Source organism: Oncorhynchus mykiss, chromosome 12 (genome assembly GCF_057628025.1).
Source record: "Oncorhynchus mykiss isolate SJ-2025 chromosome 12, ASM5762802v1, whole genome shotgun sequence".
NCBI classification, from domain to species: domain Eukaryota; kingdom Metazoa; phylum Chordata; class Actinopteri; order Salmoniformes; family Salmonidae; genus Oncorhynchus; species Oncorhynchus mykiss.
Genome location: NC_143033.1, coordinates 47,693,121 through 47,720,241, shown reverse-complemented (window position 1 = coordinate 47,720,241; position 27,121 = coordinate 47,693,121). Strand labels below are relative to the sequence as shown.

Sequence of the window (27,121 nt, the reverse complement as noted above, 5' to 3'; positions counted from 1 at the left end):
CATCCCATAGCCCTGAACAGACTGGGATCCATCCTTCGAAAAGAGCACACAGTGCCATTTACCGAATTCAAGTAGATCAACTGCCAAATACATTTCCATCACCCTCACCTCGATTTGTATTATATATAGATGTGGATCATCCTCTATTGTACCTAACATCTTTTACTCCTTCGCAACAGTTGTGGGATACACACATACACCTACACACACTCAACCCTTTCCCCCCACACAACCATAAACTCCCATTCTCAACAGTTGCACCATCCCAGAGCCCAACTCAAAAAAGGTCCTGATTTACAAATGCACTTACTGTTGCAGCTGCATGAGAAGACCTGCAAGACCGCGCAAAAAAAATGGGCAAAAATTTAGAGATTTTATTAACCATTGTCACATCCTAGATGATGGAGGTCAAATGTACACCTTTTCCTGAAACACCCACAATACGGGGTGGAATACGGTATTGACCGTATTCCCAAGCATCTCCATGCAGTCAGACTTTTGATTTTGTGCCACCAGAGTCACAATAATATACCCCCTCTCTGAATGTCTGAGTGTGACCCCCTCCCCATGGGTTACGGCCGGTTGTGATACAGCCTGGATTCGAACCAGGATGTCTGTCGTGACCCCTCAAGCACTGAGATGCAGTGCCTTAGACAGCTGCGCCACTCGGGGGCCCTAGTGGAAACCCTTCACAAAAGAGTGGAGGCTGTTATAGCAACAAAGAGGGGACCAACTCCATATTTAATGCCAATGATTTTGGAATGAGATCTTTGACGAGCCGGTGTCCACATACTTTTGATCATGTAGTGTATACTGTATACAGTGCCTTCAGATAATATTGAAATGGAAGGAGTATCAGACCACTGCAAATCTACCAAGACCTGGCCGTCCCTCTAAACTTTCAGCTCATACAAGGAGAAGACTGATCAGAGATGCAGCCAAGAGGCCCATGATCACTCTGGATGAACTGCAGAGATCTACAGCTGAGGTGGGAGACTCTGTCCATAGGACAACAATCAGTCGTATATTGCACAAATCTGGCCTTTATGGAAGAGTGGCAAGAAGAAAGCCATTTCTTAAAGATATCCATAAAAAGTGTTGTTTAAAGTTTGCCACAAGCCACCTGGGAGACACACCAAACATGTGGAAGAAGGTGCTCTGGTCAGATGAAGCCAAAATTGAACTTTTTGGCAACAATGCAAAACGTTATGTTTGGCGTAAAAGCAACACAGCTGAACACACCATCCCCACTGTCAAACATGGTGGTGGCAGCATCATGGTTTGGGCCTGCTTTTCTTCAGCAGGGACAGGGAAGATGGTTAAAATTGATGGGAAGATGGATGGAGCCAAATACAGGACCATTCTGGAAGAAAACCTGATGGAGTCTGCAAAAGACCTAAGACTGGGACGGAGATTTGTCTTCCAACAAGACAATGATCCAAAACATAAAGCAAAATCTACAATGGAATGGTTCAAAAATAAACATATCCAGGTGTTAGAATGGCCAAGTCAAAGTCCAGACCTGAATCCAATCGACAATCTGTGGAAAGAACTGAAAACTGCTGTTCACAAATGCTCTCCATCCAACCTCACTGAGCTCGAGCTGCTTTGCAAGGAGGAATGGGAAAAAATGTCAGTCTCTCGATGTGCAAAACTGATAGAGACATACCGCAAGCGACTTACAGCTGTAATCACAGCAAAAGGTGGCGCTACAAAGTATTAACTTAAGGGGGCTGAATAATTTTGCACGCCCAATTTTTCAGTTTTTGATTTGTTAAAAAAGTTTCAAATATCCAATAAATGTCGTTCCACTTCATGATTGTGTCCCACTTGTTGTTGATTCTTCACCAAAAAAATACAGTTTTATATATTTATGTTTGAAGCCTGAAATGTGGCAAAAGGTCGCAAAGTTCAAGGGGGCCGAATACTTTCGCAAGGCACTGTACATGTTTTATCGTTCTCCTTGTCGAAGATAAAAGCTTTCTGTGGCCTAGAGGAGACAGGAGCCATGGGTTGTGTTCCAAATGGTACCCTATTCCCTATTTAGTGCAATCCTTTTGACTAGGGCCCATAAAACAAAAAACAATGCACTTTATAGGGAATATGGTGCCATTTGGGACACAACCAAAGACATTGTTATGGTGCACTTATAACACCCATTTCTATCAACTCCACACTTGTGACGGAGTGAGGGAACACTTGATAATGGTTGTTAGTACAGGAGAAGTGCATCCTAACTTATGACCTATGTACTGCATGTATCTACTGTATGTGTGGTATGAGTCACATTTTGTGTTGCATTAGCTTTGACCTAGATACAATACGTACATTCCACACTTTTAAAAGGCTGCCCTTAAAATGTACTTTATTTAAAACAAAATGTAAATTAATGTTTTGCTGAAACTCTTAGTGTTATCCTAGCCATCAGAAACCATAGCAGTGGTCCATTTTTCTGCCTAGGATTATGTCTACCTTATTCAATTTTTTTCTGTTTGTAATTACACATTTCATTGTGAATAGGTTATCCACATTCATTTTGGCCAAACAAAAACAGAGCTCAGTTATTCACCCTGATAATTTTCTGCTGCCAAAAAATACTGCGGCAACTCAAATGAGAGTGAGAAAACACAGGCACATAACACATGAAAATAAACTGTACTGCTGAGAGTGCATCATCATTCAACTGAATTCCCCTCCTTTCGTGAAACTTTAGAAGTCATCTATCCATTTGGCTCCGGAATGGCGCAGCGGTCTAAAGCACTGCATCTCAGTGCTCACTCACTCACTACAGACACCCTGGTTTGAATCTAGGCTGTATCACAACCGGCCGTGATTGGGAGTCACATTGGGCGGCGCACAATTGGCCCAGCGTCGTACAGGTCTGGCTGGTGTAGGCCCTCATTGTAAATAAGATTTTATTCATTTATTACAAAGTCTGTAGGAGCTAACCATTTTCGTGAACGGGGTGGTGTACCTAATACACTGTCCACCGAGTGTATATCTCTCTATTACGCGTGGGAATGCTTTGGAATCTAAAATTAAAATCACTTGGAGATTTTTTTTCTTCAGAAAACTGGAGGGGGGGGGGGGACGACACAAATAAAATCACCGGCAGGCCGTCATTTGGATAGCAGAAAACAAATAATTCAATCAACATTCATATCGGTTATAGATTATGGCAATATCATCTATATGAAGGCAGATGCCACTATAGTGAAGCCATTGGACGCAGTTTATCATAGTGAAAGGTACAGTACACATCACTGCATTCTGTATCAGAAAGTCTTGTAGATCGATGCATAGCACTCTTTTTGTTTATAAAGCCCTATAAAGCCCTCTTGCACAACTTCTGCCGTACCTTACTTCATTGTTAACATACGAGCTACCAGACGTGGTCTCAGAGATGGCTAACTCTGGAGATCCCTTCAATCTCCACTGAGTTAGGTAAATCTGCTTTTAGTTTTTGCACCTTACTTATGGAATAATCTCCCAAACTCTCAAAAATGTGATGATTTGTGCCTCTAGGGCAATTCAGATGGCTGATTGAGGACCTTTTTTTCTGAAGAATGTGTTTGTTTGCTCATCTGTAAAAGAGACCTTGATTAAATAAAAAATGTAATGAACAAAAGTTGAATAAAAGGTGAATTGCCAGTTTTCCCCAAAAGGCTCCAGGATTAGCTCGAGATGGGTGGGGTTTTTATTTTGTATGTTGTGCCCTGAGGTCATCCGATGAATTCAAACGTTTTTTGCTAACCAGCCATTGGAGAGAAGTCGAGTGTGGATTATTTTCGAGCCCTGGGAGCCTGTTAATGGCAGCATGGTCATCATCCGGTCTCCTGTGTGTATGTTTCCGCTCAAGTGACTTATATATCACACACACACAAGACGGACAGAAAGACAGACGCATAGACAGATGCATGCATGCCATCCCACTTGCCTGTATTTCCATCTGTCGTGACACAAAATGATTGGTGTGACAGTCAAATGGTCTCTTGTTGTTTGCAGGTGGAGTCTCCACTCGCCGTGGAGGCCATGTTGGGAGAGACGCTGTTTTCCGTCACCGACGAGAAAGTCTCCATCTTGGAACTTCGCGTCCATGCTATCTCCGGACTTGCTCTGTCAATACAGCCCAGCCCTGGCAACAGTCACACTATGGTTGCCAAGGCAACTGGCCTGCAGACACTTACTGCACCAAAGCAGGTACTATACTAATATATTAATAGATAAGATGATACGTGTGGATGTCATTAAGTTTATGTGTGGATGTCAGTAAGTATATGTTTATATACATAAGCCACCTGTCATTATATTGCTTGGTACTCAGGTGAGTATAGGTGAGTTTATTTTCACCAAGGTACATATTCAGCTTCACGTCTTTTGATGGTGTTAATAGAACACCACAGCAACTGCCTGACTCATAGAACCAAAAGCTCTTATTCAATGTTCAATGAAAATAATAATTTGTTCTTAACTGACTTGCCTAGTTAAATAAAGGAAAATAAATAAATTAATTAAATTAAAATGTACAGACCCACTTTTTTGGGGCCTTCAAAGATACTCAATGACAGAAGACATTGTCAGGTCAAAATGATAAACATTGTCAAATTAGCTGCCTGAAATTACAGAAGGCATTGCCATTATAAGTGTCTGACTGTGCCAGGACATGACTTCACACATCTTTGGAGGAAGGTCACTCCAGCAAACATAACACTGTACTGTAGCAATTTCTTTCTCTATATATAGTACCTCTTTACATTGAAAGCCATTTAAACCATATTTTAACGAATTGGTGTCAAGAGGACATTATTTTAATTCATATTTATTTTCTCAAAGTATTTCAGCTTGAGCACCGCCATTATTTGGAGTGGGTTGTACAGCGGGTCTTTATGAATGTTCCTTAGTGAACGACTATATTATATATCATATATGTAAATCATACATCGTACATGCGTGTCGGGATAGTAAGTTTGTCAACCACAGTTATAGCCTTGACTTTCGCCTCATGCCGTTCTACGTCCTGATGAAGACCATTGTATAGATAAGTTCAAGGAAAACAACTAATGGATGTACAGTTTATTAAACTAAGCATACAGTACTGAGCACAGTACATAATGTAATTTGCCTATTTAAAGCGAAGGAAATGTATATGCTAGCCGTTACATACAGATATCAAATCAAATGTTATTTGTCACATGCTTCGTAAACAACAAGTGTAGACTAACAGTGAAATGCTGACTTAAGGGCACTTCCCAACAATCCAGAGAGAAAAATAGAAAAATTATAGCAAGATGATAACACGATGAATACATGCACAATGAGTAACGATAACTTGGCTATATACACGGGTTACCCAGTACCTAATCGATGTGCAGGGATAAAAGGTAATTGAGGTACAGTACCAGTCAAAAGTTTGGACACACCTACTCATTAAAGGGTTTTTCTTTATTTTTACTATTTTCTATATTGTAGAATATTAGTGAAGGCATCAAAACTATGAAATAACACATAGAATCATGTAGTAACCCAAAAAGTTTTGAACAAATCAAAATATATTTTATATTTGAGATTCTTCAAATAGCCAACCTTTGCCTTGATGACAGCTTTGCACACTTGGCATTCTCTCAACCAGCTTCAGCTGGAATGCTATTCCAACAGTCTTGAAGTAGTTCCCACATATGCTGAGCACTTGTTGGCTGCTTTTCCTTCACTCTGCAGTCAAACTCATCCCAAACCATCTCATTTGGGTTGAGGTCAGGAGATTGTGGAGGCCAGGTCATCTTATGCAGCACTCTATCACTCTCCTTCTTGGTCAAATAGCCTGTACACAGCCTGGAGCTGCAGAAGGCTGTGGTAGCTTTGCTGGTTAAGTGTACCTTGAATTCTAAATAAATCACAGACAGTGTCACCAGCAAAGCACCACCACACCATCAAACCTCCTCCTCCATGCTTCACAGTGGTAACCACACATGTGGAGATCTTTCATTCACCTACTCTGTGTCTCACGAAGACACAGCGGTTGGAACCAAAAATCTAAAATTTGGACTCATCAGACCAAAAGGACAGATTTCCACCGGACTAATGTCGGTTGCTCGTGTTTCTTGGCCCAAGTCAAGTCTCTTCTTCTTATTGGTGTCCTTTTAGTAGTGGTTTCTTTGCAGCAATTCGACCATGACTCCTCCAAACAGTTCATGTTGAGATGTGTCTGTTACTTGAACTCTGTGAAGCATTCATTTGGGCTGGTAACTCTAGTGAACTTATCCTCTGCAGCAGAGGTAACTCTGGGTTTTCCTTTCCTGTGGCGGTCATCATGAGAGCCAGTTTCATTATAGGCACTTGATGAAACTTTCAGAGTTCTTCAAATGTTCCATATTGACTAACCTTCATGTCTTAAAGTAATGATGGACTTTGCTTATTTGACCTGTTCTTGCCATAATATGGGCTTGGTATTTTACAAAATAGGGCTAATATCCCGTTTACTACGGGAATGTTTTTTTTTTTCAAAAATGAAAATACTGCCCCCTAGTCACAAAAGGTTAATGCAACTGCTGTGTCAGATTTTTTTTTAAACTTTACGGAGAAAGCAAACCATGCAATAATCTGAGTACAACCTTTAGGCAACAAAGCAGCCAAAAAGATACGCACCATATTGGGTAGTCAACATTACTCAGAAATAGCATTTTAAATATTCACTTACTTTTGATGATCTTCATCAGAATGCACTCCCAGGAATCCCAGTTCCACGATAAATGTTTGATTTGTTCGATAATGTCCATCAGTTATGTCCAAATATCTTCTTTTGTTAGGGCGTTTGGTAAACAAATCCAAAAGCGCGTTCAGGTCGTGCCGAACGTCGGACGAAAAGTTCAAAAAGCTCCGTTACAGCCCGTAGAAACATGCCAACTTAAGCATGGAATCAATCTTTAGGATGTTTTTAACATAAAACTTCATTAATGTTCAAACCGGACAATTCCTTTGTCTGTACAAATGAAGTGGAACGTAGCTACCTTTCACGTGAGCGCGCCAGACCGAGGCTGTGGCACTCTGCCAGACCACTCACTCAAAGAGCCCTTTTGAGCCCCTCCTTTGGAGTAGAAACCTAAAAATAGGTTCTAAATACTGTTGATCTAGTGGAAGCCTTGGGAAGTGAAACATAACTAATATCACCCTGTATCTTCAATGGGGGCTGAGTTGAAAAACTACAAACCAAGCTGCCTGCAACTACAAACTAACTACAAACTACAAAATCCAACCAGGAAGTGTGAAATCTAAGGTTTTTGCCTGCCATATGAGTTCTGTTACACTAACAGACATCATTCAAACAGTTTTAGAAACTGTTTTCTATCCAAATGTACTAATTATATGCATATTCTAGCTTTTACGGCTGAGTTGCAGGCAGCTTAATTTGGTCACGTTTTTCATCCAAGCTACCCAATACTGCCCCAAAGAAGTTAAGAAGGAAAGAAATTCCACAAATTAACTTTTAACATGGCACACCTGTTAATTTAAATGCATTCTAGGTGACTACCTCAGGAAGCTGGTAGAGAGAATGCCACGGGTGTGCAAAGCTGTCAAGGCAAAGGGTGGCTACTTTGAAGAATCTAAAATATTATATTTTGATTTGGGATTTTCTCCCATTCTTCTATGCAGATCCTCTCAAGCTCTATAAGGTTGGATGGGGAGCGTTGATGCCAGCTATTTTCAGGTATTTCCTGAGATGTTCGATTGGGTTCATGTCCAGGCTCTGGCTGGGCCACTCAAGGACATTCAGAGACTCGTCCTGAAGCCACTCCTGCGTTATCTTGGCTGTGCGCTTAGGGTCGTTGTCCTGTTAGACTGGGGCGAAGGTTCACCTTCCGAGGTCCTGATCGCTCTGGAGCAGGTTTTCATCCATAATCTCTCTGTACTATGTTCCGTTCATCTTTGCCTCGATTCTGACTATTCTCCCAGTCCCTGCCGCTGAAAAACATCCCCACATCATGATGCTACCACCACCATGCTTTACCGTAGGGATGGTACCAGGATTCCTCCAGCCATGACACCTGGCATTCAGGCCAAAGAGTTTAATGTTGGTTTCATCAGACCAGATAATCTTGTTTCTCGTGGTCTGAGACTTTAGGTGCCTGATTTAGGTGCCTTTAGGTGCATGATTGGTGGAGTGCTACAGAGATGGTTGTCCTTCTGGAATGTTCTCCCATCTCCACAGAGGAACTCTAGAGCTCTGTCAGATTGACCATTGGGTTCTTGTTCACCTCCCTGACAAAGGCCCTACTCCCCCGATTGTTTAGTTTGCCCGGGCGGCCAGCTTTAGGAAGAGTGTTGGTGGTACCAAACTTCTTCCATTTAAGAATGATGGAGGCCACTGTGTTCTTGGTGAGCTTCAATGCTGCAGACATTTTTTGGTACTCTTCCCCAGATCTGTGCCTCGACACAATCCTGTCTTGGTGCTCTACAGACAATTCCTTCGAACACATGGCTGGTTCGAACTCATGGCTCTGACATGCACTGTCAACTGTGGGACCTTGTATAGACATGTGTGTGCATTTCCAAATCATGTCCAATCAATTCAATTTGGCCACTGGTGGACTCCAATCAAGTTGTAGAAACATCTCAAGGATAATCAATGGAAACACTTTGCACCGGAGTTCAATTTTGAGTCTCAAAGCAAAGGGTCTTAATACAGTGCCTTGCGAAAGTATTCGGCCCCCTTGAACTTTGCGACCTTTTGCCACATTTCAGGCTTCAAACATAAAGATATAAAACTGTATTTTTTGTGAAGAATCAACAACAAGTGGGACACAATCATGAAGTGGAACGACATTTATTGGATATTTCAAACTTTTTTAACAAATCATAAACTGAAAAATTGGGCGTGCAAAATTATTCAGCCCCCTTAAGTTAATACTTTGTAGCGCCACCTTTTGCTGCGATTACAGCTGTAAGTCGCTTGGGGTATGTCTCTATCAGTTTTGCACATTAAGAGACTGAAATGTTTTCCCATTCCTCCTTGCAAAACAGCTCAAGCTCAGTGAGGTTGGATGGAGAGCATTTGTGAACAGCAGTTTTCAGTTCTTTCCACAGATTCTCGATTGGATTCAGGTCTGGACTTTGACTTGGCCATTCTAACACCTGGATATGTTTATTTTTGAACCATTCCATTGTAGATTTTGCTTTATGTTTTGGATCATTGTCTTGTTGGAAGACAAATCTCCGTCCCAGTCTCAGGTCTTTTGCAGACTCCATCAGGTTTTCTTCCAGAATGGTCCTGTATTTGGCTCCATCCATCTTCCCATCAATTTTAACCATCTTCCCTGTCCCTGCTGAAGAAAAGCAGGCCCAAACCATGATGCTGCCACCACCATGTTTGACAGTGGGGATGGTGTGTTCAGCTGTGTTGCTTTTACGCCAAACATAACGTTTTGCATTGTTGCCAAAAAGTTCAATTTTGGTTTCATCTGACCAGAGCACCTTCTTCCACATGTTTGGTGTGTCTCCCAGGTGGCTTGTGGCAAACTTTAAACAACACTTTTTATGGATATCTTTAAGAAATGGCTTTCTTCTTGCCACTCTTCCATAAAGGCCAGATTTGTGCAATATACGACTGATTGTTGTCCTATGGACAGAGTCTCCCACCTCAGCTGTAGATCTCTGCAGTTCATCCAGAGTGATCATGGGCCTCTTGGCTGCATCTCTGATCAGTCTTCTCCTTGTATGAGCTGAAAGTTTAGAGGGACGGCCAGGTCTTGGTAGATTTGCAGTGGTCTGATACTCCTTCCATTTCAATATTATCGCTTGCACAGTGCTCCTTGTGATGTTTAAAGCTTGGGAAATCTTTTTGTATCCAAATCCGGCTTTAAACTTCTTCACAACAGTATCTCGGACCTGCCTGGTGTGTTCCTTGTTCTTCATGATGCTCTCTGCGCTTTTAACGGACCTCTGAGACTATCACAGTGCAGGTGCATTTATACTGAGACTTGATTACACACAGGTGGATTGTATTTATCATCATTAGTCATTTAGGTCAACATTGGATCATTCAGAGATCCTCACTGAACTTCTGGAGAGAGTTTGCTGCACTGAAAGTAAAGGGGCTGAATAATTTTGCACGCCCAATTATTCAGTTTTTGATTTGTTAAAAAAGTTTGAAATATCCAATAAATGTCGTTCCACTTCATGATTGTGTCCCACATGTTGTTGATTCTTCACAAAAAATACAGTTTTATATCTTTATGTTTGAAGCCTGAAATGTGGCAAAAGGTCGCAAAGTTCATGGGGGCCGAATACTTTCGCAAGGCACTGTACTTATCTAATTAAGGTATTTTTGTTTTGTTTTTGTATATACATTTGCAAACATTTCTAAAAACCTGGTTTTGGCTTGTATTGTGTGTAGATCAGATTTTTTTAAATAATAATAATTTTAGATTAAGGCTGTAACGTAACAGTGTGTAAAAGGTCAAGGAGTCTGAATATTTTCTGAAGGCACTATATGTACATAAAGGTAGGGGTGAAGTGACGAGGCAACATGATAGATAATAAGCAGTAGCAGCAGCGTATGTGATGAGTCAAAATAGTTAGTTCAAACTGGCTCATTGCAAATAGTCCGGGTAGCTATTTGGTTAACTATTTAGCAGTCTTATGGCTTGGGGGTAGAAGCTGTTCAGGGTCCTGTTATTTCCAGACTCTTTGCTTCTGCTTGCCATCAGGTAGCAGACAGAACAGTCTATGGCAAGGTTTTAGGGCCTTCCTCTGAACACCGCCTCGTACAGAGATTCTGAATAGCAGTGAGTTCGGCCCCAGTGATGTACTGGGCTGTACGCACTACCATCTGTAGTGCCTTGCGGTCGGATTGCCGCAAGCCGTGATACCAAGCCGTGATGCAGCCAGTCATGATGCTCTCAATGGTGCAGCTGTATAACTTTTTAAGATCTGAGGAGGAAGAGGTATTGTCTTGCCATCCCAGCTGTGTTGGTGTGTGTGGATCATGTAAATTCCTTAGTGATGGGACACTGAGGAGCTCCTTTGTCTTGCTGATATTGAGGTAGAGGTTGTTGTCCTGGCGTCACTGACTTAATCCGTATAGGCTGTCGTCATAGTAAGCAAATGTAATGAGGGTGTTGGAGTCGTGCATGGCCACACAGTCGTGGGTGAATAGGGAGTACAGGAGGAGACTAAACACACACCCTTCAGGGGCCCCTGTGTTGAGGGTCAGCATGGCGGATTTGTTGTCTACCCTCACCACCTGGGGGTGGCCCGTCAAGAAGTCCAGGCTCCAGTTGCAGAGGGAGGTGTTCAGTCCCAGGGTTCTGAGCATACATTCTCACAGAGGTGTTCCTCTTGTCCAGGTGGAAGAGGGCAGCGGACTGGAGGTGCAATAGAGATTTATAGAGATTTGAGATTGTGTCATCTGTGGATCTGTTTGGGCGGTATGCTAATTGGACTGGGTCTAGGGTGTCTGGGATGATGGTGTTGATGTGAGCCAAAGCATTTCTTGGCTACAGATGTGAGTGCAACGATGCAATAGTCATTTAGACAGGTTACCTTGGCATTCTTGGGCACAGGGACTATGGAGGTCAGCTTGAAACATGTAGATGTTACAGATAGGGTCAGGGAGTTGAAAATGTCAGTGAAGACACTTGCCAGCTGATCAGCGCATGCTCAGACTATGCCTCCTGGTAAGAGAGTGAGATCACACAGTCATCCGGAACAGCTGGTGCAGTCATGCATGGTTCAGTGTTGCTTGCCTCAAAGCGAGCATAGAAGGCATGCAGCTCATCTGGTAGGCTCGCGACTGGGTTTCCCTTTGTTAACTGTGATAGTTTGCTAGCTCTGCCACATCCGACAAACATCGGAGCCGGCGTAGTAGTATTCGATCTTAGTCCTGTGTTGATGCTTTGCCTGTTTGATGTTCGTCAGAGGTTGTAGCGGAATTTCTTATAAGCGTCTGGATTAGTGTCCCGTTCCTTGAAAGCGGCAAAAGCGTAAGACGAAAGCAGTTGCTTATGGAGACTGACATCTTAACTGACACTTAATTCAATCTAAGTTGTTTTTATACCTTGATTTAACGCATGGGTGTCTTTCTTAAGAGTGTCTATAGCTGGCAAAGCAACTCCTGTTGAAGTGTCTTTCTTACCTGCATAACACATTGATTTCCATAGGGAAACGTTCTCTCTAATTGGTCTTACTGTTTATAACACTGCATCCAGTCCGCTTATATTATCCTGGAATTGATTTTTAAAAAGTTACAAGGAACAACTGTGGGGAAGCAGCACACATCCACAAGACGGACTGTTGATGCTCGCACTGCTCATTAACCTATTTGCCTTAATGCTGTGCTGAGCCCAAACAACCCCCCTAGATACGGGAGTGGGGGAAAAAAATCTGATTTATTACAAAAATCTCCCAGGGAACGTCACATCATACAAGCAAAAATAAATGTTGTTTAATAAGAGGCAGAGGAATGCGGTCTTATTTCCGTCGTGTTTGAGCCTGGCAATGATGGCAACTGGGGACTTTGGTTTCTCTAATCCTCACAAAGAAATAATTGGCCACAAGTCCACCTTATCCTGAGAAGCTGGATCACACTGTGTTTTCCACACTTAGGCCGTGTTCATTCATATTCCCCATGACGAGAGAACACAGCCAGGTTTCAATGGCTAGGCAATTGGGGGACAATGGCTATTGTTTCTCTACCAACTCTCTCTTTGCTCTGACCAAAAAAACTCTACCATCAGGCCCTGGCATTAAATTACAATTTATCTCGCCTTTCGCTGCTTGGCACCTTAAAATGTAATTAGGGTAAAGTATTGTCCTAAATTGCTATCTGGGCATGGGCCATAAAAGGCAGTCAATCCCTCTGCCAGTGGAACTCTCAGAGGGGTTCTCAGGCTATTTCACATCATTTGATTCTGTTTCACAGGAGAATCCTCCACCACTGTGTCTGCTAAACATCCCCTCTTTTACTCTATAAATGAATGAGCCATAAACTAAACTCAGCAAAAAAAGAAACGCCCCTTTTTCAGGACCCTGTCTTTCAAAGATAATTTGTAAAAATCCAAATAACTTCACATATCTTCATTGTAAGCGTTTAAACACTGTTTCCCATGCGTGTTCAATGAACCATAAATAATTCATGAACATGCAAAAGTAGAACGGTCGTTAAGACACCAACAGCTTACGGTAACCAATTAAGGTCACAGTTATGAAAACTTAGGACACTAAAGAGGCCTTTCTACTGACTCTGAAAAACACCAAAATAAAGATGCCCAGGGTCCCTGCTCATCTGCATGAATGTGCCTTAGGCATCCTGCAATGAGGCATGAGGACTGCAGATGTGGCCAGGGCAATAAATTGCAATGTCCGTACTGTGAGACCACTAAGACAGCGCTACAGGGAGACAGCTCGGACAGCTGATCGTCCTTGCAGTGGCAGACCATGTGTAACAACACCTGCACAGGATCGGTACATCCGAACATCACACCAGCGGGACAGATACAGGATGGCCCAACAACGGCCCAAGTTACACCAGGAAAGAACAATCCCTCCATCAGTGCTCAGACTGTCCGAAATAGGCTGAGAGAGGCTGGACTGAGGGCTTGTAGGCCTGTTGTAAGGCAGGTCCTCACCAGACATCACCGGCAACAACGTCGCCTATGGGCACAAACCCACCGTTGCTGGACCAGACAGGACTGGCAAAAAGTGCTCTTCACTGACGAGTCGCGGTTTTGTCTCACTAGCGGTGATGGTCGGATTCGCATTTCTCGTCAAAGGAATGAGCGTTACACCGAGGCCTGTACTCGGGAGCAGGATCTGTTTGGAGGTGGAGGGTCTGTCATGGTCTGGGGTGGTGTGTCACAGCATCATTGGACTGAGCTTGTTGTCATTGCAGGCAATCTCAACGCTGTGTGTTACAGGGAAGACATCCTCCTCCCTCATGTGGTACCCTTCCTGCAGACACATCCTGACATGACCCTCCAGCATGACAATGCCACCAGCCATACTGCTCGTTCTGTGCGTGATTTCCTGCAAGACAGGAATGTCAGTGATCTGCCATGGCCAGTGAAGAGCCCAGATCTCAATCCCATTGAGCACTTCTGGGACCTGTTGAATCGGAGGGTGAGGGCTAGGGCCATTCCCCCCAGAAATGTCCGGGAACTTGCAGGTGCCTTGGTGGAAGAGTGGGGTAACATCTCACAGCAAGAACTGGCAAATCTGGTGCAGTCCATGAGGAGGAGATGCACTGCAGTACTTAACCTCTCTGGGATATGTGGGACGGTACCTGGCCAAAAGCCAGAGAAAATGCAGAGCGCCTAATTTAAATAAATTACTATAAAAATCTAACTTTCATGAAATCACACATGTAAGATACCAAATTAAAGCTACAAATGTTGTGAATCCAGCCAACATGTCAGATTTCAAAAAGGCTTTTCTGCGAAAGCAAACGATGCTATTATATGAGGATAGCACCTCCGTAAACTTAAGAGAGAAAACATATTTCAACCCTGCAGGCGCTACACAAAACGTAGAAATAAAAATACACTGCTCAAAAAAATAAAGGGAACACTTTAACAACACAATGTAACTCCAAGTCAATCACACTTCTGTGAAATCAAACTGTCCACTTAGGAAGCAACACTGATTGACAATGAATGTTGCATGCTGTTGTGCAAATGGAATAGACAACAGGTGGAAATTATAGGCAATTAGCAAGACACTCCCAATAAAGGAGTGGTTCTGCAGGTGGTGACCACAGACCACTTCTCAGTTCCTATGCTTCCTGGCTGATGTTTTGGTCACTTTTGAATGCTGGCGGTGCTTTCACTCTAGTGGTAGCATGAGACGGAGTCTACAACCCACACAAGTGGCTCAGGTAGTGCAGCTCATCCAGAATGGCACATCAATGCGAGCTGTGGCAAGAAGGTTTGCTGTGTCTGTCAGCGTAGTGTCCAGAGCATGGAGGCGCTACCAGGAGACAGGCCAGTACATAAGGAGACGTGGAGGAGGCCGTAGGAGGGCAACAAGCCAGCAAAAGGACCGCTACCTCCGCCTTTGTGCAAGGAGGAGCAGGAGGAGCACTGCCAGAGGCCTGCAAAATGACCTCCAGTAGGCCACAAATGTGCATGTGTCTGCTCAAACGGTCAGAGACAGACTCCATGAGGGTGGTATGAGGGCCCGACGTCCACAGGTGGGGGTTGTGCAAACAGTCCAACACTGTGCAGGACGTTTGGCATTTGCCAGAGAACACCAAGATTGGCAAATTCGCCACTGGCAGCCTGTGTTCTTCACAGATGAAAGCAGGTTCACACTGAGCACGTGTGACAGACGTGGCAGAGTCTGGAGACGCCGTGGAGAACGTTCTGCTGCCTGCAACATCCTCCAGCATGACCGGTTTGGCGGTGGGTCAGTCATGGTGTGGGTGGCATTTCTTTGGGGGGCCGCACAGCCCTCCATGTGCTCGCCAGAGGTAGCCTGACTGCCATTAGGTACCGAGATGAGATCCTCAGACCCCTTGTTAGACCATATGCTGGTGCGGTTGGCCCTGGGTTCCTCCTAATGCAAGACATTGTGGCTGGAGTGTGTCAGCAGTTCCTGCAAGAGGAAGGAATTGATGCTATGGACTGGCCCGCCCATTCCCCAGACCTGAATCCAATTGAGCACATCTGGGACATCATGTCTCGCTCCATCCACCAACGCCACGTTGCACCACAGACTGTCCAGGAGTTGGCGGATGCTTTAGTCCAGGTCTGGGAGGAGATCCCTCGGGAGACCATCCGCCACCTCATCAGGAGCATGCCCAGGCATTGTAGGGAGGTCATACAGGCACGTGGAGGCCACACACACTACTGAGCCTCATTTTGACTTGTTTTAAGGACATTACATCAAAGTTGGATCAGCCTGTAGTGTATTTTTCCACTTTAATTTTGAGTGTGACTCCAAATCCAGGCCTCCATGGGTTGATAAATTTGATTTTCATTGATCATTTTTCTGTGATGTTGTTGTCAGCACATTCAACTATGTAAAGAAAAAAGTATTTAATAAGAATATTTCATTCATTCAGATCTAAGATGTGTTATTTTAGTGTTCCCTTTATTTTTTTGAGCAGTGTATAAATCATGACTTACCTTTGACGAGCTTCTTCTGTTGGCTCTCCAATATGTCCCATAAACATCACAAATGGTCCTTTTGTTCGATTAATTCCGTCGATTAATTCCGTTTGATCCAGAAAAACACAGTTTCCATCTTGCGCAACGTGAATACAAAATATCTCAAAAGATACCTGTAAACTTTGCCAAAACATTTCAAACTACTTTTGTAATACAACTTTAGGTATTTTTTTAAGTAAATAATCTATCAAATTGAAGACGGGATGATCTGTGTTCTATACAGGAAGAAAACAAACCTTTCTGGTCATGCGCCTCTAACAAACAGTACACTTGAAGTGACCCTCGTTTTGAACAGGGCTACTTCTTCATTACACAAAGGAAAAACCTCAACCCATTTCTAAAGACTGGTGACATCCAGTCGAAGTGGTAGGAACTATAAGAAGGTCCCTTAGAAATCTCGATTCCCAATGAAAACCCATTGAAAAGAGAGTGACCTAAAAAAATAAAACATCTGAATGGTTTTTCCTTGGGATTTCGCCTGCTACATAAATTCTGTTATACTCACAGACATGATTCAAACAGTTTTAGATGACATGATTCAAACATTTCTATCCAAATCTACTAATAATATGCACATCTTATCTTCTGGGGATGAGTAGCAGGCAGTTGAATTTGGGCATGCATTTCATCCGGACGTGAAGATACCAAGAAGTTAATGCAGCTGGTGGCCACACCAGATACTGACTGTTAATTTTGATTTTGACCCCCCCACTCCTCCTTTGTTCAGGGACACATTATTCCATTTCTGTTAGTCACATGTCTGTGGCACTTGTTCAGTTTGTCTCAGTTGTTGAATCTTGTTATATTCATACAAATATTTACACATGTTAAGTTTGCTGAAAATAAACGCAGTTGACAGTGAGAGGTCATTTCTTTTTTTGCTGAGTTTACAACTGAGGGAAGTGGACAGGGTCTCACTGCTCTTTATGATGCAGTGATGATACATCTGATACATCTGCATTTGATTAACATTTGTTAAGTTCAACCATCCTGAGCATGAACTGTGATCTTGATTGCCAGGGCAGCTATAGTCATTGAGCATATGTGACACTTTACCTGTAAGGACAGAGTTGATGCACACATCCTCTCCTATGAGTCAGCAACGCTTTAACTGTCTTAAGTCACAGAGATCATATTAAAATCTAATATCCAATTCTATGGTCGAAGGGAATACTGTTGATCTGTTTACCAAAGTTAATCCGAGCTCTACAAAGAATACTTAACAAATGGGTAACAATGCACCCTTCTGATGGATACATTTTCATATTGATGAAATATAATCAGAACATTACAGTCACCTGCTAGGACAGTCAACCTTAAATCTACTTAGTGCTTTCCCACTGGGCACACTAAATCATTTCAACCATGGATAATATTTGGTTGAGATGTTGATCCAAAGAAGACTTAACTACTTCCGATGGGTATGGCCGCCTCGCTTCGCGTTCCGAGGAAACTTTGCAGTATTTCGTTTTTTTATGTATTATTTCTTACATTGTTTCTCCAGGAAATCTTACGTTTTATTACATACAGCCAGGAGGAACTACTGGATATAAGAGCAACGTCAACTTACCAACATTACGACCAGGAATACGACTTTCCTGAAGTGGATCCTCTGTTTGGTGCATCACCCAGGTCAATGGATCGGTTCCCAGCCGGCGACCCAAAACAACGGCGCCGCAGAAGAGGCAGACAGAGAGGTCTTCTGGTCAGGCTCCGTAGACGGGCATATCGTGCACCGCTCCCAAGTATACTACTCGTCAATGTCCAGTCTCTTGACAACAAGGTAGACGAAATCTTAGCAAGGGTTGCCTTCCAGAGAGACATCAGAGATTGTAACGTTCTTTGTTTCACGGAAACATGGCTCACACGGGATACGTTATCAGAATCAAACATCTCTCTGGTAAGAAGAGGGGCGGGGGTGTATGCCTTATGATTAACTAGACGTGGTGTGATCATAACATCATACAGGAACTCAAGTATTTTTGTTCATGTCAGGTTGTGCGCTACTGGTAAGAAGTCAGGTGCAGGACAGCAGAGTGATCAGGTGCACACTTTAATTGGCAGAAGTAACAACAGACGGACGCAACTGCATCAAAATTTCCAGCCAAATGGCAAAAGTGCAAAGCGCGACAACAGTCATAATAATGCATAAGTTAAACAATTAAACACACTCGGGTTCAACACAGTACCCGGGGAAAAACCCGCCTTGCGCGTAACATGAAACATGTAACAAAACAATTCCAAACAAAGACATGGGGGAAACAGAGGGAATAAATATGTAGTGTGATTAAGGAATGTAAACCAGGTGTGCAGGGAAACAAGACAAAACAAATGGAACAATGACAAGTGGAGCGGCGATGGCTAGAAGACCGGTGACGTCGACCGCCGAACGCCGCCCGGACAAGGAGAGGATCCAACCGCATTATCTACCAAGAGAATTCTCTTTGATTATAATCACAGTCGTGTATATCCGCCCCCCCAAGCAGACACATCGACGGCCCTGAAAGAACTTCATTGGACTCTATGTAAACTGGAAACCACATATCCTGAGGCTGTATTTATTGTAGCTGGGGATTTTAACAAGGCTAATCTGAAAACAAGGCTCCCTACATTTTATCAGCATATCAAATACGCAACCCGGGCTGGCAAAACCCTGGATCCTTGTTACTCTAACTTCAGCAAAGCATACAAAGCCCTTCCCCACCATCCTTTTGGGAAAATCTGACCACGACTCCATTTTTTTGCCCCCAGCCTATAGACAGGAAGACAGAAACTAAAACAGGAAACGCACATGCTCAGGTCTGTTCAACGCTGGTCCGACCAATCAGATTCCACGCAAGATTGTTTCGATCACATGGACTGGGATATGTTCCGCATAGCTTCGGACAATAACATTCATGAATACACTGATTCGGTGAGCGAGTTGATTAGCAAGTGCATCGGTGATGTTTTACCCACAGCGACTATTAAAACCTGTTTTAGTTTCTGTCTTTTCTTCCCCAACCAGAAACCGTGAATGGATGGCAGCATTCACGCCAAATGAAAGCGCGAACTGCTTTTTACTGCTTTTAATCAGGGCAAGGCGACCGGAAACATGACCAAATACAAACAGTGTAGCTATTTCCTAAGCATCAGTATAGAGACGAAGTAGACTCGCAATTCAACGGCTCAGACATGAGAGGTATGTGGCACGGTCTAAAGTCAATCATGGACTACAAAAAGAAAACCAGCCCCATCGCGGACCACGATGTCTTTTTCCCAGACAAACTAAACAACTTCTTTGCTCGCTTTGAGGACAATGCAGTGCCACTGACACAGCCGGCTACCCAAACCTGCGGGCTCTCCTTCACTGCAGCCAACGTGAGTAAAACATTTAAACGTGTTAACCCTTGCAAGGCTGCCGGCCCAGACGACATCCCTAGCCGCATCCTCAGAGCATGTGCAGACCAGCTGGCTGGTGTTTTTACGGACATATTCAATCAATCCTTATCCCAGTCTACTGTTCCCACATGCTTCAAGAGGGCCACCATTGTTCATGTTCCCAAGAAAGCTAAGGTAATTGAGCCAAATGACTATCGCCCCGTAGCACTAACTTCCGTCATCATGAAGTGCTTTGAGAGACTAGTCAAGGACTATATACCTCCACCCTACCTGACACTCTAGACCCACTCCAATTTGCTTACCACCCCAATAGGTCCACAGACGACACAATCACAATCACACTGCCCTAACCCATCTGGACAAGAGGAATACCTATGTAAGAATACTGTTCAGCGACTACAGCTCAGCATTTAACACCATAGTACACTCCAAACTCATCATTAAACTCAAGACCCTGGGTCTCGACCCCTCCCTGTGCAAAAGGGTCCTGGACTTCCTGATGGGTCGCCCCCTGGTGGTGAGGGTAGAAAACAACATCTCCATCCCGCTGATCCTCAACACTGGGGCCCCACAAGGGTGTGTTCTCAGCCCTCTCCTGTACTCACTGTTCACCCATGACTGCGTGGCCACGTGTGGTGTCAGAGAAATAACCTCATACTCAATGTCAAGAAAACAAAGGATCGTGGACTTCAGGAAACAGCAGAGGGAGCAGCCCCCTATCCTCATCAACGGGACAGTAGTGGATTAGGTGGAAAGTTCAGTTCCTTGGCGTACAAATGACGGACAAACTGAAATGGTCCACCCACACAGACAGCGTGGAGAAGAATGCGCAGCAGAGCCTCTTCACCCTCAGGAGGCTGAAGAAATTCGGCTTGTCACCAAAAACACTCTCAAACTTTACAGATGCACAATCGAGAGCATCCTGTTGGGCTGTATCACTGCCTGGTACGGCAACTGCCCCACCCACAACCGCAAGGCTCTCCAGAGGGTAGTGAGGTCTGCACAGCGCCTCACCAGGTGCAAACTACCTGCCCTCCAAGATACCTACACCACCCGATGTCACAGGAAGGCCAAAAAGATCATCAAGGACAACAACCACCCAAGCCATTGCCTGAAGTTTACAAACTATAATTTCAAGTTTGTCAAAGTTTCATATATTCAACTTCTCCGATGCATTCAGATTCAGTTTTCAAATTCAGTTACCTACATTCAGATTCAAAACCAGAGACAACATCCTGGTACTTTGACAGCCAAGAAAAGTAGAGAACAGATAGAATTAAATGCTCACTGTAAACAGAAGCTTCTGGCAGTTTCTGAAGCCAATGTGGCATGTTTAATTTATTTTCATCCTATAAATTTGACTCTAGCGTTCAAACTGTTTTTGCTATGAAGTATTATTACACCATTTCTGAAAGCAAAGACTCTGAAATATGGATGTGCCTTCTATTCCCCTCTTTGATGATCACAGGACACGTTAGAAGGGAGTATCACAAAAACTATTTGTCCCCCATAAGAATACAGGCCTGTCATAGCCCTTCTAAGGATAGCCTTTCTGCTTTTTTCCTATTTAATCTTGCGACTGACTGGGTTCGAACCAGGTCTCCTCCATGTCACACTACTGTTAGCCCACTTAGCTAAAGCCCATATGGAAGTCTTCAAGTCTCCAGCAAGGTTACTCATCGAACCAGCTCAGTTACATTTCACCCCCCGACCTCATTCTCCGATCACGGCATCACTATAACTGACTGGGTTCGGAATCAGGCCTACTGCACAACAACACTTTCTTTGGCAAACAGAAGCAGAATGATCTGTGCACCTCATATACTGAGTGCAACAGAGGTGGTTTGGTGATCCATGCATGTGATGAGCAACCTTGCCTGAGGAGACGAAAACATCAGACAATCTAATGTTTTAAATGTACAAATTCAACATATTTTATACAAGGGTTTTCTATGTTGAAATTTGGTTACCATGATTTTTTTATTTAACCTTTATTTAACTAGGCAAGTCATTTAAGAACAAATTCTTATTTTACAATGACGGCCTACCCCGTCCAAATCCTCCCCTAAGCATAGCGACGCTGGGCCAAATGTGCACTGCCCTATGGGACTCCCGGTCACGGCCGGTTGTGATACAGCCCGGGATCAAACCAGGGTCTGTAGTGACGCCTCTAGCACTGAGAAGATGCAGTGCCACTTGGGAGCCAAATCCTGAGGTTTAAATTTCAACCTCAAAACAACAGTTTACATGAATTACTATCTTCACATCCAATGTATTTTCCACGTTTATTCCACATCACAATACGTTGACAAATTATGTTGAAACAACGTTGATTTAACCAGTTTGTGCCCAGTGGGTTGTTTGCTTCGTGTCTAACCTTTTTCATGTGTCAGTGTACTAGTGGGTCATCAGGACAGGGTGACATACTCAATGTATTATTGAAATCATGTGTTTCAAAGGCCCCCTTAATTTTGACAAGTGGAGATGAGACCTGTGCTCGAGCAGGAATGTCATAGCAACCTTGAAGTTCAGTTTCCACCTGAATCAAATAAAAATAAGTCTCAGCTCTCCAACAGGGCATTCCAATCCAGACAGAATTTAGATAAATGCCTCTCTCATTTAAAAGTGAAAAGACGTCTCAGTTGGGATCTGAAAGCGCTCTGTCAGAAAAGCTATTTTCTCTTGTCAGCCCTACAAAGCAGGTGCGCGGAGAGGTATTGTTTTAGCGGGAGCCAAATTAAGGCCTCTGTAAAATAAATACCTTGTTACCTGGAGACATGGCCACCGAACATTGCCATTGTACTCATAAAGCCATACTCGAGCTGTCAGGGAAACTGCTGTGCAGTCAAGCAGCTCCGTCTGTTTGCCTGCAGGACAACAGTTGCCCAACACCCACTCACCCCTCCTTTCTCAGAGTGAACCGTGTTTTCGCTGGCGTACACTTCTGAGACAGACCGCCTGTGTGTGTCTCGCTCTGTGCCAAGGTAGGGGTTCCGATGTTTAGACATGCTTAGAAGATTTAGGGATCAGAGCAAGTCAAGAGACATCAAAGGCAGGAATTGGTCACATATACAGAATCAGTCAAAAGTTTGGACACCTACTCATTCCAGGATTTTTGTTTATTTTTGCTATTTACTACATTGTAGAATAATAGTGAAGACATCAAAACTATAAAATAACACATAGTAACCAAAAAAGTGTTAAATAAACCAAATGTATTTTATATTTGAGATTCTTCAAAGTAGCCACCCTTTGCCTTGATGACAGCTTTGAACACTCTTGGCATTCTTTTTTTAAAATCCATTTGTGTTATTTCATAGTTTTGATGTCTTCACTATTGTTCTACAATGTAGAAAATAGTACAAATAAAGAAAAACCCTTGAATGAGGAGTGTACAAACTTTTGACTGGTACTGTATATTCATATCATACAGAGGTGTGAAAGAGCATTGGTTTCATCAAACCAACTAACGAAATGATACATTTTCTAAGAAAAAACCCCAGATCCACCAATATTTGTAGTGTTTGTCCTGAAAGTTTGTGTTTCTTCAAAATACATTAAAAAAGTGTCTATCCTTAGCCTCCAGGAGAGTTTGTTCATAGATTGTCCATTATGTATAATTCCTCAATGAAATGCTGGGGCATTGTAACGGTAGAAAAAAATACTAATAACTACCTTTTCCTCTGCTTGTTATCACAGGAGGCCAGCTTGTCCATCTGGATTTACTACAGCGACAGCACCGCATTGCCTCTGACCTTCTTCGACCCCAAGGACTACAATCTCAACGCTTCAACGTTGAACGACAAGGTGGTGTATGTATCCCAGGAGCCTCAGCAGCGCTGGCCGGTGGTGGTGGCAGAGGGCGAGGGCTCCGGGGAGATTGTGCGCATGGAGATGACCATCTGTGAGGCCTGTCAGAAGACCAAGCGCAAAAGCATCATCGCTTCGGCCCCTGTGTACGTGAAAGTCCGCTTCGGACCGGAGGAAGACTCAGAGGAGGAAATGGAGATTGAAATCGAGCCAGCCCGTGTCACCAGGCAGCCAGTGGTGGACTCCAACATCGGTGGTGGAGGCTTCGAGCCGTCCAACGAGCAGCCGGCGAGCGTTCCCATCGACTACACCAACTTTCCGACCATCAGCAACCAAGAGAGGCCCACTGAGGGAGAGGAAGAGGAGGAAGACGATGACTTCATCCACGCACCCCGCAGCATGACCGACCTGGAGATCGGCATGTACGCCCTACTGGGCGTCTTCTGCCTTGCCATCCTGGTCTTCCTCATCAACTGCATCGTGTTCGTCCTCAAGTACCGCCACAAGAGAATCCCCCCCGAGGGCCAAGCCAACATGGACCATTCCCACCACTGGGTTTTTTTAGGGAATGGACAGCCCTTGAGGGCCCAGAGTGACCTTTCACCCCAGACGGTGGAGAACCCTATCAACCCCATAGAGGGGTTACAGACATGTTGCCACGGGGACCACCACAGCAGCGGCAGCTCCCAGACCAGCGTTCAAAGCCAGGTCCATGGGAGGGGCGATGGCAGCTCCGGGGGCTCCACCAAGGAGCACGGCGAGGAGGCCAGCTCGCCCACATCCAAGCGCAAGCGTGTCAAGTTCACCACCTTCACCACGCTCCCCACAGAAGACATGCCCTACAACTCTATCCCCATCGCAGATGAAGAGGACATTCAGTGGGTCTGCCAGGACATGGGCTTTCAGGACCCAGAGGAATTGCATGACTACATGCGCAGGATAAAGGAAATAGCCTGAAGGGGCGGCTGTTAAGAAGCCTTGGAGCTTTCTAAAAATACTTTCCTTTCTATTTTTCTCTTTTTCACTTTAGTGACAACTTTTCACAAACAAAAACCATGGCCAACTACTCTTCTGTTTTTCTTTGGGTTCTTTTTTGTTCTTTGCACAGTGCTGTTTCCCGTACACACTCACTTTTTTTGGAAGTCGTAAAAACAATTGGAAAGTCAAAGACTGGACTAAAGGATTTTAAACGCTAGTGAAATGGCTTTGTGTGGATGTCCTTTCTACAGAGGTAGGGGAGTACACTCTCAAATGGATTTAGAAGCTTCAGTCATGAGCACTGTTTTGGAGGATGGATTTGAAGTTCTCTGTTACTGAGGGTTAGTTAGCAGACAGGAGTGTTTTTAGCGGGACGGGTTGGGTCTTGGCTCTGTGTTTGTCGGTTTATCCAAACTCCAAGTACCTTTTCCAACAAAGAGGCCTTTGATGTGCAGATTACATTTCAAAGAAACCGTTTTTGGGACGCATGGTTTTAGGCCAACATGGGACAACATGATGGACAACTAATTGTCAAAGACGCTCATTAAAAACCATGTTACGGATTTATTTTTTATCTTACCAAAGTAGGAAAGCATTCGTCAATGGCAAAACCTCCTTCTTTGTTCTTGGTACAGCACATACTATGGTTTCATTCAATGTCATTACCGTACATTTTACTAAATTTCATACATAGTCCAAGTCAGTACCCTACTACTATCCTGATTAAGTCTAATGCCTTAGAATGGGTTATAGAATGGGTTTCACTGATCACTACTGATTTCAATGCTGACACCCTTGTTTGCACACTTTGGGTTAAGGGGCAGTGGGGGGGCAATTATCCAAAACGCTACAACTGGTCAAAGGTTTAGTTATATTGGAAAAGACAAGAGCTTGTACTTATATCATGAAGTAAACTATCTCCAAAATTCTTTGCATGAAAGGAGATACTGAGGCACAATCAGCAATTTTCAAAATTTTTGGATGTTTCAATTTGTAAATTATTATCTAATCATGCCTAGACAATACTAAAGGACATATGTTATCATGCATTACATGCATGCCGTGCCAGACCTGCCTACTACATCCCTTCCTCATATGTACATACCATTGGCCAGCTGAGGTCCTCTTCAGCAACAACATTACATTGAACTAGTTATCAGGCAGAAAAGGGGGGAAGTGATGTGTGCTGGGAACATGTTGGCCCATCATTGTAACCATAGTGTTTCCTCTGCAGTTTTTACTATGATATCCCACTGTACACCGAGGCCCTAACAATTACAATGAAAAAACTCTCATCCGGACAAAAGATTTTGCAGCAGAAATCATTCCCTTTCCTTTTTTTTCTTCTTCTTTTTAAATTATCGTCAACTCGTGTAATCATGCTCCCATAGAAATTAAGTTAATTCTTTAAATGTTTTGGATTTGTGTGTATTGTTTTGTATTGTTCGGTATTACTGCACTGTTGGAGCTAGAAACATAAGCATTTCGCTGCACCTGCGATAACGTCTGCAAAATATGTGTACGCGACCAATAAAATTTGATTTGATTTGATTTGACACCAACTCATTTGTACGGAGTCAGAATATTTGCGTTGCCAATTTCCAATGAACCTAAACACATAATGAGAGGTTCTATGTTTGGTCCAAAATATGTCAGTAATAAAGCATGGATGCTGCATACGAGCTGGTCATGATTGTCACAGGAGCCAAGCGCGCCGGTACTGACACATTGTGCCATTGTTATGGTGGTGGCACCTAATAAGTTTCTCAGAATTGACTTGGTTTGATGAAATCTTGATTTTGATGTTAGGAGTTTTGGTTAGTGTACCTGCACAAATTAGAATGACTGTAAATTATGAATGCAATCAGATGCCATTTGTAGGTTTGGTTGCGTAGAGGCATTGGCTAGTGTGACGAATTTTAAATCGCTGGGTGGGATTCTTTTAAGGTAAGTAATGTTCTTTCGTGCTGATCTGATGATTTGCCTAGTTCTTTTCAGGAGTAATGAAAAATAAACTAAATGAAACATTTTTCCATTTTAATTTCCGTTTATTTATATGCTCTAAGTAGGGCTTGGATTTGCTGTTTTTTTTAAATCACATGATGACCAATATGACCACAATGGAAGAGAAAATGTCACCCAACCACTCAGTTATGAGTTATAAATCAATTCCAATCAGTTAATTTCTACAACAAAACATCAACCTAGATGGCTGCATTTTGTGGCTGTCCTACATGCTTTTTAGTTATTTTTGAATTTTTAAGAATTTATAGGATGCCATGTGATGTGCATTCCAAGTGGTATCATTGAATAATGGCCTAATTCCACAATGTGATTAAATCTCAATTAAATCCTGTTAACATCTAAAGGTAAATGATCTTGAAAATCAAAGACATGACTATTCAAGCTTCTGCTTCTAACCCACACAATTGCAAAGAAACGGGTTGAGGAAATGAACAGTTGGTTACAGCAGGCCTTTCTTTTTTTACCCATAGTTTTAACCCCCATTCTAACAATGGTATCTCAGGATGAATGTATTGATATTCTACTGTACTTTGATCATCAGATGGATATGTTGTCTCTTGTATTACTGTGGTCAACCCAAATCAGTACCACTGCTTAACAACAGCGGGTTAAGTTTCTAATAGCAGCTTTTTAACATTCTTCTTTTTTTATAGTCCCTGACTTTCCAAGTCGATTTTATGCTTTCAGAGATCACTCATAGCAAATGTCTTTATTAAAAACGTTTTATAGCTTCTAATAATTTCTATACGTTTCCTTCATCCCATGTATAT

General features: G+C 43.2%; 1 protein-coding gene across 2 annotated transcripts in view; it reads left to right on the top strand.

Moving 5' to 3' along the window:
- The window catches only part of LOC110537699 (transmembrane protein 132E), a 385,161-nt gene extending 359,273 nt beyond the window's left edge, over positions 1–25,888 (top strand). For both annotated transcript variants that reach the window (XM_021623939.3, XM_021623937.3), the window contains exons 8-9: positions 4,006–4,200; positions 23,238–25,888. In XM_021623939.3, coding sequence (XP_021479614.1) covers positions 4,006–4,200; positions 23,238–24,305 — 1,263 coding nt within the window. In that variant the 3' untranslated portion in view covers positions 24,306–25,888. The remainder of the gene's footprint in view (positions 1–4,005; positions 4,201–23,237) is intronic.
- The last annotated feature ends 1,233 nt before the right edge of the window (positions 25,889–27,121 follow it).